The sequence below is a fragment of the Anabrus simplex genome, chromosome 3 (assembly GCF_040414725.1).
Source record: "Anabrus simplex isolate iqAnaSimp1 chromosome 3, ASM4041472v1, whole genome shotgun sequence".
Classification (NCBI taxonomy): Eukaryota; Metazoa; Arthropoda; class Insecta; order Orthoptera; family Tettigoniidae; genus Anabrus; species Anabrus simplex.
This window is the reverse complement of record NC_090267.1, coordinates 504,869,317-504,886,959: the sequence shown is the minus strand read 5'-3', so window position 1 is coordinate 504,886,959 and position 17,643 is coordinate 504,869,317. Positions and strand designations below refer to the sequence as shown.

Here is a 17,643-nt window from a genome sequence, read left to right as displayed (position 1 = left end):
AGGACTCGAGACTTCTGAAACAACTAGTACAACACAATCTCGTCTCAAAAAATACCACAACAGGATGTAAATGGATCAGAGAAGTAAGAGAGGATCTGAAGGAAATAGGCCTTACAACAGAAGACACCAAAAATAAGATAAAATTGAATACAAAACTCAAGAATACAAACCTCCGCTTTACCCTTACACAAAACAAACCAACAACACGCACATTTTCAACTGAGGAAAGGGAACGAAGATCGGAGCGTCTGAAGAAGTACTGGGAGGACCGCAAAGCCCGAACAATCCCTTCAAAGAGACCTGAACGACGGACTGACTAAAGTGATCCTATGTGGACATAGAAGAAGAAGAAGAAGAAATGTTACTCCAGCAACGAGAACAAATCTATCGACCATAATGACAATTATCAACTGCAGAAAATATTCCATACTGTTATGAAGTTTTAATGATAATTATACAAGTTAAGCAACGGGAACCAACACAACTAGTCAGATTTCAAAGTTTTTTATTTTATTCTTATTTTTTAACCAATTTTAAAAGATGTTCACCGGATGAGTTTTGGCGATAAAATGTTTGGACTGAAGAAGATTTTAGACAAAAAGTGTTAACTTAAGACATAATTTTATTGTTGTATGACTTTTAAAATGTTATAAGATTGTCAATTAGTTTTATAAGAGTAATCTTGAACCAACGGAATTGTTTTATGATCTTACACAATCTTAGATTAATGATAGTTTGGCTGATGATGCTCACGAAAAGGAGCGAAACATGTACCAGGTAAACATCATAATAAATATGTAAGTTTGTAATATATATTTATTGTATTGAAAAGGTGGCAATTGGCAAACCTAAAGGAATTGTATCACAAGTAGATCTTCAATACGGACAAGGAAAATGAAGTTTATAACCTGCAATAAGTGGTATGTTCCAAGCTGTCAGCAGAGAGATGGCGTGGAATGACATTAGTAGACGAATAAGTTTGAGTGGCGTTCATGAAAGTAGGAAAGATCACAATATGAAGATAAAGTTGGAATTCAAGAGGACAAACTGGGGCAAATATTCATTTATAGGAAGGGGAGTTAGAGATTGGAATAACTTACCAAGGGAGACGTTCAATAAATTTCCTATTTCTTTGAAATCATTTAGGAAAAGGCTAGGAAAGCAACAGATAGGGAATCTGCCACCTGGGCGACTGCCCTAAATGCAGATCAGTATTCATTCATTCATATAAAATCTGGTACAATAGTCAGGAACGAAATTATTTTTAAAAGGTTCAAAAAGACGGGACCTCGTATGCTCTTGATTGCAGTGCATGGCTCAAAGAGAATGAAGCATGGCTGACGCGACTGGCGAGAGATAGCAGTGAAGATGACGTCACTTAGAATGCCAACACGCTGGTAGCAATGCAGGGAAGTTGGCGACGGAAGGCGATAATACAAATGAAAGCAGCGATCAGGTTTACTGCGAGCTAGGCCTACTGCTGAACTGACAGAGACAAATGACTGGCCATTAAGTTCTTTTGTAGCAATATTTAATTATATGATAACACGATACCCTTATCCCTTTCTTCTATGGGATCGAGTATGAAGTGAGACGAATCTTCGTAGCGAGTTTTTACGGCCGTATGCCCTTCCTGACGTCAGCCTCACCAGAGGAATTAAAGAGATGTAACAAATGACGTGATATGAGTATCTAAAACGGACTCTTATACGTACCGTAGGCCTAAAAGATGTGTTCACCATTTGTTGTCATTTTACGTTTAGAAATACTGCCCTCCGACGAAAATAGCCAGTATAACTGAAATAGATTCTAAGCTTGTTAAATAACAGTACGTATAGAATGTTTACACGTACAATTTGAAGCTCTTTATAACCGAGAAGTCCTGTGTTCGCTGCACAAAGACCCTCCTTTTCTATTTTTGGCTGTAAAAGTGGGGGGGAAAAGGTGTCTAATACGCGAGTAAATACGGTGTGTGCTAGTTACATAATATTCATTCATATTTGATTCACTGATAGCTGCAAATTAAAATGTAAATACTAAAACTATCTATTTAAATGATAAATTTTAATTATTGTCGGCATAATTGCACCTGTTACATCAGAGTTTAAATGTTTAGCTTGACTATCACGTGGTCTCTCGATTAGCGTGGAATCGCATGCGAGCACTCGAATCCACATGCCGTTACAAACCCATATTGCACTCCACAGCAACAAAGTACACTGACTGAGCAAACGTCATGGGATAGCGGAGCACTGATGCGCAGGTGTGTTGTCTGCACACCACACGCCCCCTGTGCCAGCGGCAGTTGTGTAAGAGAACCTGTGAACAGTGACTGTGCATGTGACAGGTGTAACGTGGAACGTGGTGAGCTGACACCTTTCGAACGGGGTATGGTAATCGGTGCCTGATGGATGGGAAGTGCGATTTCGGAAGTGGTGCAGGAATTCGGCTTCACACGATCAACCGTGTCTAGGATGTATTGTGAATGGTTGAATGCGGGTGTCACCATCCACAACAGACGAACGACCGGCCGTCCAGCCTCCCTCGATGACTGTGACAGGCGACATCTGAGACAGATTGACAATAGTGACAGACGGGCAACCGTGCAACAAATCACGGCTCAATTCAACACAGGCCGTGCTAGACATGTCTCCCAGTGGACAATCCGTAGGAACATGAGTTCTATGGGGAGCCGGCGCCGCACACGGGTGCCACTTTTAACTCAACGCCATCGGGCACAACGACGCGCATTTGTCACCAGTCACCAGGGATGGATACTGGAACAATGGCGTAACGTGATATGGTCGGACGAATCACGATTTCAACTGCACCATGCCAATGGGAGTCACCGTGTATGGCGCAGACCACATGAAGCGATTGATCCCGCCTGCCTTGAAGGTGTGGTCCAGGGTGCTGTTGTCTCTGTTATGGTCTGGGGTGCATTTTCCTTGTATGGAATGGGTCTCCTAGTTGTTCTGGAAGAGACTTTGAATGGTACGCATTATGTTGAGCTGCTCGGAGGCCATCTCCACCCATTTTTGGCCTTCCATTGCCCAGACAGTTCTGCGGCGTTTCAAGATGATAACGAACCACCACATCGCTCCCACATCGCCCAGGAATGGTTCCAAGAACATGCAGCGGAGGTCCAATGACTGCCATGGCCACCCAGGAGCCGCGATATGAACCCTATCGAGCACATCTGGGATGTCCTGGAACGCAGGCTCCGTGCCATGGATCCTGCACCCACGAACAGACCAGCATTGGCGGCCGCTCTGCAAACTTCCACCTCCACGGCGTCTCACTGCAGTTCGCAAGGCCAGAGGAGGCCCCACACGCAATTAGGTGATTATCCCATGACATTTGCTAAGTCAGTGTAGTAAATCCCGGTGTTACTTGATTATGATCGAGCAGTAGAATTCTATAAGTTCAAAATACAGTACTCTGTTATGTCTTATTCGTGATAACACTAAAATCGTTCCATTTGCAGTTATATTACTGTTAATGCCCTGAGGGGCACCTGGCTTACGAAAATTTCTGGGGGGAACACTGCAAGACCTGTCCCTCGCACACTGACTGAGAAACCGAAGGGAAATTACGGCTGAACTGCTGAAAAGGAGATTTCTGCTCCAAAGACAGATGATGGACCAAGTCATTTATGTTCAGATAATAATAATAGTCATCTTATAGTCTCAGCTACCATGTGCAAGCATTTTTTAATTTGACGCCATCTGGTCGCTTGCTGTTTTATTTTCCCCTAGGCCTACTGGATGGCAAGGTAAATCAAATATCTCTTGGGAGTCTATGGCTGCATTTTAACTTTATCAGGTAAACACCAAATGTGTCCTCAGAGACCTTTTATTACATGCCGATATCACACGACATCAGGTGACAAATGGACTTTCTTTCGCCCTTCAAAAGTCTGACTACCTCTGCCGGGTTTGAACCCACTATCTTGAAATCCAGAGGCCAACACTATTACTGATCCACAGAGGGAGCTATTCAGGAGGTGGTGGTGGTGTTTATTGTTTTAAGAGGAAGTGCAACTAGGGAACCATCCTCTATATAACACTAATCAGAGAAAGAAAAATGGAAGGGATCTGTCACTTCAAAAAAGGAAGATATCGGCCAAAGGAAGACAAGGGCCACGAAGGGCGTGAAAAAGAGACTTCCTAGGCCTCAAGTGCTCTAATACCATCAAGGTTGGATAGGATAGATGAAAGTGAGGAGCCTGGCACAAGTAAGTGGAAGCAATGCCATGACTCAGCTCAGGGCCCCAGGGTCGCCAACTCACGCTCACAAGCTGAAAGCCCCTGAGGCTCCTATTAGTTGCCTCTTACGACAGGCAGAGGATACCGTGGGTGTTATTCTACCGCCTCCATCCACAGCAAGAAGCTGTTCAGGTACTGATGCATCAGGCGATTTCATGCTGCTGAGCTGACTTGTGGGTAGCTGAGTAATTGTGAATATCTGGCCAAACTATATACCTTGCCCTTTAATATTCTACGTACAGTATAACTCCAATTATGCGCGACCTCGAATTAACGTAAACCCGCATTTAACGGAAGGTATTTCCAGTCCCAAAAATTATTCCATAAGAGCAATGCAATTTTATATTCGATTTAACATAATTCACAATCAGGGTAAAATCTGCATTTCGCATTAAGGAAATGTTAAAATTCTCAAATATTTAATATTATTTGTTTCGGTTATGTGACAGTAAGAACCCGTGAAAAAGGTGTCATAAGCTTGCTAAGGATGATTCAAGGTGGCAGAGGAATTTGAACACCCGTTTTAATGACAATGTTATTAAAACATCTGAAAATTGCTATGTTAATATGTGCAATATTCTTCGGTTACAATGAGAACCCTTTTACTGATTCATCTGTTATAACAAGTAAATTCGGACGTGTTAGTTTTTATCCGTTATCAATATTCATACACTCTACTCCAGCGTTTATACTGAATGCGATCGATCATCTTCCGTGCGATCTTGAGCAAGCCTGAGGTCTCCGTCCTCACTTCAGCGTCTTGTTAAATTCCAGAAAAGCTGTTCTCGTGTAAATTTATAGCGAAAATATTATTCTACAGGGAGCTTGAAATATATTTTCATAATACGGGCACGGTAAACCTAGGTTAGGTGACGCTGTTTGAAGTAAGAAAAGGGATATGTTTGCCACAAGCCTCTGGATTGATGCTATTACCGTTTTTAAGAATGAAACTGAATATGCATGTTCAGGCTATTGGAATTAGAAAATACCTGCTAATGAGTAAGCCGCTGCTTGGAAAACATCCATGAAAATGTTTAAACAAACCGATTGCTGATACCTATTTAAATGTGTTTTTGTGCGAGTTTGGTATCTTTCCCGACTTGTTTGGATATCATGTATAACATTATAAGAACAACCTTAAACTGAAGCAGTTTTGCGACCACTGACAAACATCTGTCAAAATGAAGCACAAACCGTAACTACAGTACAGAGTGTAGGGTAGATATCTCCTTGTTTTATTGCTGTCACTGTGTAAATAATGTATGATGGTACAATTTATGCTAATACAGGCAAAGATCAGGTCCCCGTAAAAAACTTTAAATAGGGGATCTACTGTATTTGTCTTGTTTGTGCCTTGCAAGTTCTTTACGTTTCCTAGTGTAGAAATACAGTTGAAAGGAAGCAACGTGAATATATTGCAGCAATCCCAGAAGTTGAGATACACTAGCATCACAGAAAAAGCTTTCTGTGCTTGGTTCAGAGACCTCCAGAAATGCAGAAGCTGTATACAGAGAGTGGAGTGGGCTATTATGACAGGACAAGAAGAAGTTGATTACATTACATTTTACAATGTTCTGGAACAACAGGAGTATTTGGAATTTCTTTCATAATACAACAATCTCTTAGACTATTTAGGCCCTATAACCAAACAAGGATGCATGGCCATTCAAAGACAAAAAGAAAAAGAAATAAAAACAATTTTCCTAATCCTGTGTACATTCATTGTGTTATGCACTAAAAAATTTAGACATGGGAAGGAAGAAAACCTCTGAAAGCATAATTAGCTGGAGAATAGAGTTCCAAGGTTTGGTCAGAATATGGCACAACACTCAAAAGGATGTTAACCCTTGTAACCGTCCAGGCTTCTCCAGCCCTATTAATTTAATATAATATAATTTTACGCGATATCATTTGATATCAAGTTTATCCGCCATCAGCAATTATTCGTAATACCATATTTATTCTACGTCAAGCATTTGTAAATTAGGTTTTTGCAATCATATTGTATATATTATAACCTCATTTATTATTTAGTATTATATTATGAAAGATAGGAATTTATTATGTATTGGATTTGGTTAATATGTTGAAATATAGTTGTTGTCATTTCATCTCATATTTGTGTATACGGAAAAGGTTATTCTTGAGCGTGGAAAATTACATGACTCACTGGGTTTAACTCATGAGCCAAGGCTAGTAAACAGCGACCCGCGCGCGAGGCTTGCAAGCTGGTCAGCTACATCATCGACACGCCTACTGGACTTGTCAAGAAAGAAGAGAAGGGGAATTGATAAATCGATCTACGAATTAGATACTTCGTTGTATATGAGTTTTGAGATTGAACTGTTACCAAGAGCGGGGGTGAGCCCGGATATATAGAGATTCTCACCACGAGAACGGGATCCTAACTAGTATTAGAACATCTACTTTGAACGACGTTGTTGATTTTGAGACAGTATGTGCTCGCTTCGATACAGTACTTAGCTGCGGTTATGTTATTGGATCTACGTGAGATGAAACAAGCTTACGGCTTGTGTTATATTCAGTAAATCTTCTGGACGAAGAACAATGTTTAGTTCAAGTCTACAGAATTTGGTACAAGTCTGTACCGTATAAATAGTATAGCTCAGTTGGATTGAGATTTCTACTAATATGGAAAAATTCATATCTCTGAATTTTCTCCTCATACGATCAACGCTGATCAGTTTTTACAAGTATAGGGCCAATGTCTAATTTAAAGACTAGGCAATTAGGGAGTGCTAGTCCAGATAGCCCGTACCACATCAGAGAAGGAAGGAAGGATGTCCATGGAGCCAATTCTACATCGAGAAGAAGAGAACGAGTAACCACGGAAACCCGATGACTTCAACGAAAGCTGCAATTGGTGAGCTTCAATTAGATAAAGCAAGCAATAGTCATTTCAGTAACGTAAATTCTAAATTCCTCCACGCTTTAAGGAACTTTTCCGATTCATCTCATTTTTTTGTATAATAAATTCATTTGTATTTTATATTGCGTTAATTTTCTTTCTTAAGCGATACTTAATGGTTAATTATTTAAAATCCTACCCCTGTGATTTAAGTATAAGTCTCTATGCTAGTAAATATAAATTTTGGTTTACAGTTTTGTTTAAAACTGTAACCCTGGCGCCCAAACATCACATAGAGAAATGGGAAACCATGGAATGTTAATTGTTTCTATTTGCGTGGCAATTTGCGGGCAAGCCACATATAGTTTATTTGATATTCATGTGTCTCAAGGTAATAACTTTCATCTCCCCAAATGTTTTGATGAGGAGAGTGAACAGTTACACCCTTGAGAAGACATCTTGGTGCTGTTTGACAGGGATAGGGTATGTGCTGGTACCAGGTTTCATTCCTACTGTCATTCATTTCATGAACTCCTCCAATGAGCTTGATGTCAGGAAGGGCATCCAGTTGCAAAAACTAGCAACAAAGATTCAACTCACTTCATACCCGACCCTGGAGAGAAATGGGACAAGGGTTGGAGGGAGAGGGGAAGAGAGAGAGAGAGAGAGAGAGAGAGACCCACACTTTCTCTTCGTTCATATATTACTTATGAAATATATAACGTACTCACTCATCGAAGATGGCAAAAGTAGTGGCTACGGGAGCACTGTGGACAGTAAGAGACTTCCGCTTCTTTTCTGATACCACAGTAGTGTCCTTATCCGCATCATACTCCACCACTGGGAAGGTGACTAAAATGAAGACATTAAGGTAAAATGAACGACTGTTGTTCCACCAGGACAAAACAACATTTTCAATGACAATTAGGTGTAAGTTTTCGTAAGTGCTAAAGTCTAGATAAATAGCTAAGAACAAATACATATATAATATGTTGTTGTTTTTTTTGGTTTTTTTTGCAAGTTGCTTTACGACACAGATAGGTCTTATGGCGACGATATATGTTTTTATGTCATGTTTATAGTTTAAGTAAGTTTCTTAAAATTCAGACAATTTCAATATACTGAGAACGTAACACTGTATCATAGTCCATTGTAATGAAATATGTGCATATGTACAGGGAGGTCAAGTTATCTCTCGGCCAGGAGCTGGCAGGCACTTGGGATTCAACTTATCACGCAAAGTAGCCAGCCAGTTGCCAGTAATGTCACTGGTGTACCTTCAGATCGATGTCACCCAAGCACTGCACCAGCCCCATGGCTCTCACTGTATGTGCATATACAGTATACATTTAATGTTGTTCCAACGCCTAAAGGATTTTGGTGCCTCAGAGACAAGAAAGGGAAACTATGCACTGCAGCTGAAGAAGATGGGGTTCAAATCAACCATCACCTGGAAACAAGCTGTGGAATGTCAGTGGAATATAATTGAGAGATGACAAGAGGAAAGAGTAAACTGAATCTTGCTTCACAATAGTGATTAAGTACATTCAACTCTCGATTTACTGTAATCGGATTAACCCTGTTGCGGCTTAACCACGATATTAAAAAAATCACTAAAATGCATGAGTGTTAGGAGTTACAGTAATACAGAATTACAAAGGGTCGGAATAATATTGCTGAGTCGTAATAGTAGCAGGGGTGGCACGACCTTGAAGTTATTTGTAGCTGGTGTGTCAACGGCCGCGAGCACCTGCTGTATTCCACACCCTACCAATCTGTCATTGTCTTGTTTTTGTTCAGTGCAGTTCGGTTACAAACAATGGCAATCAAATGAAAGCATGTTGTTTTGACAATTCAACAGAAGTTGGATACTGTACGAAATACAGAACGAGGTTCTACCGTTCAACAGGTGTGTGCCCATAACAGTGATTGTACCGCGCGGGATATTTTATGCAAGAAAGACAAACTTCTATCATTTGCTTGTTTGTCCGATGCAAACAGTGGTATGGAAAATCGAAAAACTATGAAAAAGTTTATGTTTGAGGAGCAGCAGTGAGCTCAAGGGACTCCAGTATTAGGACCGATCTCTATTACTAAAGTAGTTTTTCTTCGAAGCTCTTGGGATGGAGGGTGCTTTTGAAGCATCATCCGGATAGTTTACATGCTTTAAATAGCAACATGGCATCCATGATGTCAGTGTAAAAGGCGAGTTGTTAAGTGGAAATGCAGAAGCTGCTCAACAGTTCAATTCGGATTTTGAAACATTTCTTCTGATGAGGGTTTGGTCCCAGAACAAATTTACAACGCGATGAGTTACGCCTATATTGGAAATGCCTACCAACCTGTACTCTTGCTTCCAAACAGCAGTGTTGTGCACCAGGCTATAAAGCATCTAAAGAAAGGATGATGCGAACTGTACTTTCAGTACGCCTGTTCTATTTGTCACAGGTGAACAATGTAGTGGAAGTGGAAAATGTTTATTGAAGACTTTATTTGTAAAGTGTGGTAATATGTTTTATTTGTAATGACCTAACCTGTACTGTGTAATATTTGTAACATATGGTATGTGTAAATAGCAGATTTCAGTTCTGTACTTAATGGAAGTATCCAGAAAGTTACATGAATTTTTGAACACTTTTGTTGGTTATGTCTTCTATAAGGCATTTTCTAACTATTCTGGAAATGGAAGATTGCGAACGTGCGTATTCGAGAAGTTTAGTTAAAGTTTGTGACTGAAAGTAGGAATTGTGATTGGTGAAACTAGGTGCTGGCTACTCCAAGGCCACGGTTTACCTATATAGAGAGAGCAAAGCTGCGTTCGCGATAATTCGGACTTGTCTGGGTCTTGTCTTGGCCTGGTCTGCCTTAGTCTGTCTTGGTCTGTCGGAAGTTTTACGTCGTGTGCGACGCTTCGCTTCCAGGATGGGCCACCTTCGGGTAAGCACTCTTGAATTCCGTTCCAGCTAAAATTTCCATAATGTTCGGTTGCTATTTCGTATAGGAGTCTGCCCTAGCCTAACCTAGATTCGCCAAATTAATTATTTATGACTCCTTAGCTTTTCATCTGGGCTTGCCTGTTTGTTTTTGAGGGATTCCCATTTCTTATTTCACTAAATATGTAGATTGTAATTTAATATATTTACCTTGGGGTTTGCCTCTGGTAGTTCTGTGTCACTTGATGTACGCTAGAGTTTAGGAGAGTACGTTCACTTCAGTGCAAATTGTAATTGCTTTTTATGTTGCTTTTAACCTACTAAATTGCACTATACAACTGGATTTGTAACTAGATGTATAGTTGGTTTGAAGTTTGAAACTTGTACTGAAGGCATTATCAAAGAACCTCTAAGATATGTGTATCATGGAGGTTATAGTTCGTAAGTTGTAAGTTGGTGGATTTTGATTCGGAATGTATTTGTAAAATTTCACTTGTAAATAATATTTTTCAAATCTAAGGATCACGGCTGATTTATTTCGGAATCTGCAATCTAAGCCATGTCCATGCCCTCGGTAGGTCCTAGCTGTTTCCACTTTTCTGGTTTATTGTCCACTAGTTGGCCCTACTGATATTTACGTATGTTTTGGTCAGCGGAGATCTGCGTAATTTCAGAGTGTGTAGTGGTTTCTGATATTGTGTAGTTGCTCTTACCTTCCCCCTTTATTGTGTTTAGTGCTTTGTTTTGTGTAACCACTGTAGTAAAGGTTACATTTGGTAGCAGAGACAAGCGCTGGGTTGCAGACGACGAAAGGTGAACCGTGATCATACCTAACCTAAAATTCTGTAAAAGTTGTGATTCTTGTATCGCTTGAAATCTTGTTTCTACCTGTCAGGATGGCTCGCGCTGTTCCTAATCCTTTCCATTTGAGAAAAGCTGAACTCGTTTATGAACTTCGTATCCGAAAAATTAATTCAACAGGCAATGTCAGAGATGACACTAGACTGTTGAAACAGTTGCTTAACCTACCTATAACCATACCCGAGTTAACTACAGACGAGTTGCGCGAGTCTTTAGCCGTGATTAACGATAGGTTACCTGAATTTAACGCCATTCTTGTGTCCTTTGGTGCTTCTAAGCCCTCGCATGGCCAATTAGCGCGGGTTAACGGGCAGTTACTACATTATCTCGACAGAATTAAGGATTTGTTGTCTCTCAAATTGCCGGAAGCTGAGCGGCAGAAATGACAAGCCTTACTAGAACAGTTTTCCAGAATTTTTGACAGAATCAGTGGTTTGCTTGAAAGCCCGCCTGGTGGCCATGATCGTTAAGGCGCTGAAGTCTAAAAACGGTCTAACACTGAGGTTAGCCGGTTCGAGTCCCGTTGGTCGAAAAAATTTTCACCATCAGAATGTTGGCCGACAGGGTAGGGGAGGTGGTGGTATAGAATTTCTAATCACTAGATTGCGTGCCAAAAGCCTGGATTAAATTCCAAACCTCTCCGCAGTGCTCATATGGAGTGAGGGCATATGACGCTGTTGATGGTGATTCGTCCGTCGGATGGGGACGTTAAGCCTTGAGCAGACCCCTTGGTGCTATTCGACAGGAGTAGGCTATGTGCCGGCACCGGGTTTCACCCTTTCCATACTATCATATATCACGTCATTCATTTCATCTCTCATTAACTCCTCTGATGAGGTTGACGTCAGGAAGGGCATCCGGTCATAAAAAACTGCCACAACAAATTCATCTCACCTCATACCCGACCCCGTAAGGAAACGGGACAAGGGTTGGACAAATAAACAGTGGTTTGCTTGAAGGCAGTAAGTTAAATAACAGTTTCTGAAATTCAAGTGTCTATCCCATCTGAAATGAATGAAATCGTTAATTCTGGTGATGCATCTGTTGCTGCTCAAGTGGGCATTCTGACACCTAGTGCTGGTGTTAGGCCTATTCAGGAGTCTGAGGCGAATAATGCTGCCCTAGGATCTTCTGTTTCATTGTCTAGAACTAGGACATCTGTAAGTCATTCTAATGATATATCTCTTTTGCATGTTGGTACCCGTACAAGTTTTCCTGGGCTACCTGGTAATTCTGTTGAGGCTCAGTGTCTGCCCTCTATTGTTAATCAACCCAGTTCTGATGCAATGGTGCAAAACCACCCCCCTGTCTTAGCGCCACCGGTATCAAGTTGCATAACCTCTACACAACCGGTTAATGCCCAAATGGTCTCTCAGGTTAGTGAGAACCTTTCTCAAATGAGGTTGTCTGCCCCCGTAACGTTGCAGGATAACGTTAGTCCTAACCTATCCTGCACTCCGTCCTTTTCACAAGGGCACCCAAACCAAAGGTACGAGGCCTCACTAAATCCTCTGGACTATTCTAAGCCTTCCCAAGCACCCCCTACACCTGTTTTCCCCAATCTGCCTCACCCGTTGACCACTGTGTTTAAGGGAGTCTCGAAATTTTCAGCTAACTCCGTTGATGAAATTGTTTCCTTCCTTCGCTTCCTAACAGAGTTCAAGGACCAGGCAATAGTGTATAATCTCAGTAACGACAACGTATTTCAAATTCTATACCAGCATGTCTCTGGAGCTCTTTCTGAGCATATTGTCAGGGCCATTTCGGAAAGATGGTCTATAGATCTGTTTCATGCCCATGTGCTTGAATATTTCATTTCTGCTCGCGCCCTGTCTGCATTAGTGCAGAAGCACTATTTCAGAGTACAACATCTTAACAAGTCATTATCTGAATATGTCCAAGACATTAAGCTCCAAGCTAAGATTTTCCAGCTCCACTATTCAGAGGCTCAGAGGATTGCCAACATAATTGAAGGTCTCGCCCCGAACTATAGATCATATCTGGCTCTTTCGCACTGACCAGCAACGTTCGCCCAGTTGGAAGCAATTACAGTGTCCGCTGAAGTCATTCGATATGCTGACCAGCTACGCCTTGCATTAGCCCTACCTCCTATAAGCATGCCCTCTCCTCAGGATTCTAAAACCACCCCGTCACCTGCTTCCAACTCGTGTAATCCTCGTTCGTGCTTCAATTGTGGCTCCATGGCTCATCTCAAGAGGGATTGTCCCAAGGCTGGGACATTCGGCAATGCAAAACCTGCCATGGGTAGAAGCCCTTCCACCCATTCTTCTTGCCGTAACTGTGGATCAACTAGGCACTGCTGGCTCTGGACCCCCAGGCCAAAGTACTGGTAGATGACTAACTGCCAGTTCTGATGGTAAACCCCAAAACATGGCTTCTTGTCTTGTCGATCATGACTGTACTTTGGTTGATTTACTTTATGTCTTATTGGACATCAAGTTCAAGTTCGTTTATAATTACCTTGATGATCTCATAATTTTTAGTGAAACCTTCGAGGAACACCTACTCCATCTCAACGAAGTGCTTGAAAGACTGCGTAAAGCAGGTCTAACCCTCAAGGCATCCAAGGTTTCCTTTGCACAACCCCAGATGTCCTTCTTAGGACATATTGTGTTGGGGAGGGGTGTCTCAATCGATCAGTCTCGTACTGCCGCCATCCAGAATTTTCCCCCTCCAAAGGACGTCAAGGCTGTAGCCAGATTCATTGGCATGGTTAATTTCTTTCGCAAATTCATTCCCAATTTTGCTGAACGTGCAGCCCCATTAAATGCTTTGAGAAGAACGGATGCCAAATTTCTGTGGGGTGATGCCCAACGTGAAGCCTTCATGGACTTAAAATCTGCCTTATGTAACGCTCCTGTACTGGCTATGCCAGACTTTTCTAAACGCTTCATCCTTCAGACAGACGCCTCTTCCTCAGGCATATCCGGTGTTGTTCTTCAGGAATTTCAAGAAGGGCGTCGTCCTATTTCTTATGCTTCACGTGCCCTGAATCCTGCTGAGCGAAATTATTCCATTTATGAGTTGGAAGCCTTGGCTGTTGTCTTCTCGTTAGAACGCTTCAGAATGTACCTGGAACATCTTCCTTTCGATCTGGAAACTGATAATTAGGCGTTGAGTTGGGTACTGGCCAAGCCGCGAAAGACCGGTCGTCTAGCACGTTGGGCAGTGCACATCTCAGCCTTCCAATTTGAAGCCCGTCACATTCATGGCACTGAAATCATTGTGGCTGATGGCCTCAGCAGGATGTTCTATCCAGGCAGCTCTGACCCTCAATCGGAGCCAGCAGACCCATCTCCCGAACAAGTATCAGCTTTTGTCAATGTAGTTCTCACCGACTCTCCCTTCCTTTTCAAGGATATATCCAAACATCAACAGGACAATGCTGAGTTAAAAGGGATTATCGACAGGATTAAATCCGGTGAGCATGTTAAGCCCTACATTCTTAAGAACGGTGTCCTGTGTTGTCCTGCTCGCGGTCGCAGAGACCCCAAAATTGTAGTCCCAACTAACCTGGTCCCGGCTCTCTTCAAATATTTTCATGAATCCCCAGTGGGCGGTCATCTGGGCGTTTTCAAAACAAGAGAAAAGATTCATAACCACTTAATTTGGAAATCAATATATAGTGAGATCCGTACCCTTGTCAAGTCCTGTAAGATTTGTAACATCAGCAAACCCGCTCCGAATACCCGTCTAGGTCTCTTGTCTTCCGAGCAAAGCTTCTCGCCCAAAGGAAAGACTGTTCATAGACTACATCGGGCCCTTCCCGAGATCTCAGAATGGTTATCGTTTCATACTTGTGTGTGTTGACGCCTTTTCGCGTTTTACATGGCTGTTCCCCACTCGTATGGCTAACGCCAACACCACCATCTCGTGCTTAGATATTCGCCTCGTTCGGACCCTCTCAATTTTTGGTAAGTGATAACGCAAGAGCCTTTACTTTTGCCCAGTTCCGGAATTTCTGTTTTGATCTATCCATTGCTCATGTAACCACCGCCCTGTATTACCCGAAGCCAAATTATGCTGAGAGAGTGAATCGTAACCTGTGATCTGCCCTCATCGCTTATCACTCCTCAGACCACTCCAAGTGGGATTCCTCATTAAATTGGTTGTCATTTGCATTTAACACTGCTGTCCATGAAAGCCACAAGCAAACCCTTGCTTCGTTAATGTTGGCTTTTACTCTGAATTCTCCTCTATCTAATCTGTGGTCAATTAATGATCTTCTGCCCGACGATGCCAGCCCAGAAAAGATTTGAGCTAACTGGCACTGTGCACGAAAGAACTTGAAGGTTTATTACGCTAGGGTCCAGCGTAATTACAACCACGGGCGAAGGCCGCACGATCTGTCTGTGGGTGACCAGGTGTTTATTAAAACACATCCCGTCAGTAGTGCTGCGGACCATGTTATCAGTAAGTTGGCCCCCAGATTTCAAGGTCCCTGCACCATCTTAAAGTTCCTCACCCCGGTGACATTATTGGTGAGTGATCCCGAAAGGAAAAGGATCAGCAGAGTCCACCTCTCCCATATCAAGGTACCTTAAGTCTGGTAGGGAGGGGTAAATACCATTGTTGGTGACCATGTAGATTTAGTTTATTGTAAGGTATTTATAAGGATTTAGTTATAAGACAATACAGTTGAACCTGCTTTATACGTAACTCTGTTCTACGTAATTCGTATTTGTACGTAATTTCCTTTAGGACCCGGCAAAATATAATTTAAAAGAGTGTTAATTAAACCTTATTTATACGTAATCCGTTTATAGGTAATTCGCTGTTATACGTATTAAATGTCAGTGAAATATAACTGAGTTTTGCGTAATTGTAATGAAAATGAGCTTTTTAAAAAGAAACTACTGTATTTACGAAGTTTCCTCTTTGTCGGCGTGGGCAGAAGTAGAGTGATCGGGTTTCGTTGCTGAAACAGAACAGTTTCACCGAGTGACATTGTTGACGCTTACTTACTAGCGGCTTAAGAAAGGCGACTCCCCTTCGCTCTTCCTCTACCTTCGTCGTTTTTGACACGCCGCCAAAGATTAAGATACATTATAAGCAAAGTGGGTGGTTTGGGTGCGGAAACAAGAAAATACAGTAAATTTGTTTGAATATGAGAATTTCTTTCGTGGAAACAATGGAGGAGTAAAATGTCCATGATGCCGGTATCTGGTGTTTACCGTTGTACCCGATGCATTTACTGGACGTATTCAAAATGGCGCCTACGGAAGGTAGAGGCCAGCCAAGGCAAAGAAATGTATAATAAGATATCGATATTGATGTATGCTAGGAGGCCATGACTAACTTAAACCTACCACTATGAAGGCGGTGTACAATGGTGTAGAATCGATAGAATTGTTTTTAAAAAAATAAGAAGGATAAAACAGATTATTATAAAAAAACTGACTTGAAAAATTGACGTGGTGAGAACAAGACGTTCCGAACTTCGCACTCGAAAATAAGCGAGATTGGCAATATTTAGCGAGAAGCATTAAGCTGAGAAGAAGGAAATATTGAGCGAATTGAATAGATAAGCATTAAAATACTGGAAAGAGGGAGTAAAATCCTGAAGCTTTGAATAATACGTCCAGATACTTAGACGCAAAGCCGTTTGAAAATAGGAACTTGATTGAGACGTGAGAGCTCGAGATTAAGCCACTCTTAGTGAAAATAATCGCAAGGAAAACCAAATAAAGAAGCAATCACCATAAAAATATATATATTCTACGCGGAACTATGATGAGCTTATATTTTTCAGAATCATCGCATATTATCTACTGTGTTGCTGAACAGATGATGGCTTGCTAAATCGGCATAGACCAACCTGGAGGGAGATGTCATCCTGGCCGTTAAAACCACCCGACCCGTGTGGAGGAGGTCACACTACCTGAGATACCACTGGTGGAAATCCTGCCCAGTTCCCGATCCAAGGACTACGACCACACCGAGGAGCAACTAAGGCCCGAGATATTGAATGGCGAGCTAAGTAATAGTATTAAGTAATATAATTTCTTATGTGGAGTATTACCAGTATATACAGTAGATCTGAATAGCCTAAGCGTGAGATAATTAAGTGTGCTTGTGAATATAAGAAAGTGCAGTGTGAAATACTTAAGACGATATCTCGTTACGGAGTGGTAATGTGTTACTACATTATTTTATCCAAGGATGAAGGAATACGATTTAAAAGTACGACATAGTGTAACAGCTGTTTTCAAAGAATCCCGGTTAGTTAGAAAGGTCCATGAGTGATGTAGTAATAGTCAAACCCAGTTACGTCACAGAGGGACGCATGTTGAATTGGTTAAGATAAGTTACCATACTCTTTGCTGTATGATTTTATTGAAAGGAAAGATACTGAATTTGGGGTTATATACGGAGTTGCATGATTAAAATGCGTTTTTGAGGAACGAATTCTGCGCTATTGATGAGATACGTATCGTTGTGTAATTAATATTGGAGGTTAAACGCGGTAGTTATGGATGATAAATGAATTAAATATGAATTGAATTGAAGGTTAATGATGAGATAATGGAAGTGTGTATAGTATTTTAAATGATATATTGCGCAGAGTAATAGGAAGTAAAGCGTATTTGATATATTTAATATGTGATGTTGGAGCACATGCAGTGAGATTACAGAATAAAAGTATGCCCCAGGGAGGAACTATAGCAAGGTATGAACAATAATTACGTAT

At 41.4% G+C, this 17,643-nt stretch overlaps 1 protein-coding gene across 1 annotated transcript in view; it reads right to left on the bottom strand.

The window, feature by feature from the left end:
- LOC136866577 (exosome complex component RRP43) overlaps positions 1-17,643 on the bottom strand; it is an 80,322-nt gene that overhangs the window by 31,367 nt on the left and 31,312 nt on the right. Inside the window, exon 5 of the mRNA XM_067143669.2 lies at positions 7,869-7,989. Coding sequence (XP_066999770.1) covers positions 7,869-7,989 — 121 coding nt within the window. The remainder of the gene's footprint in view (positions 1-7,868; positions 7,990-17,643) is intronic.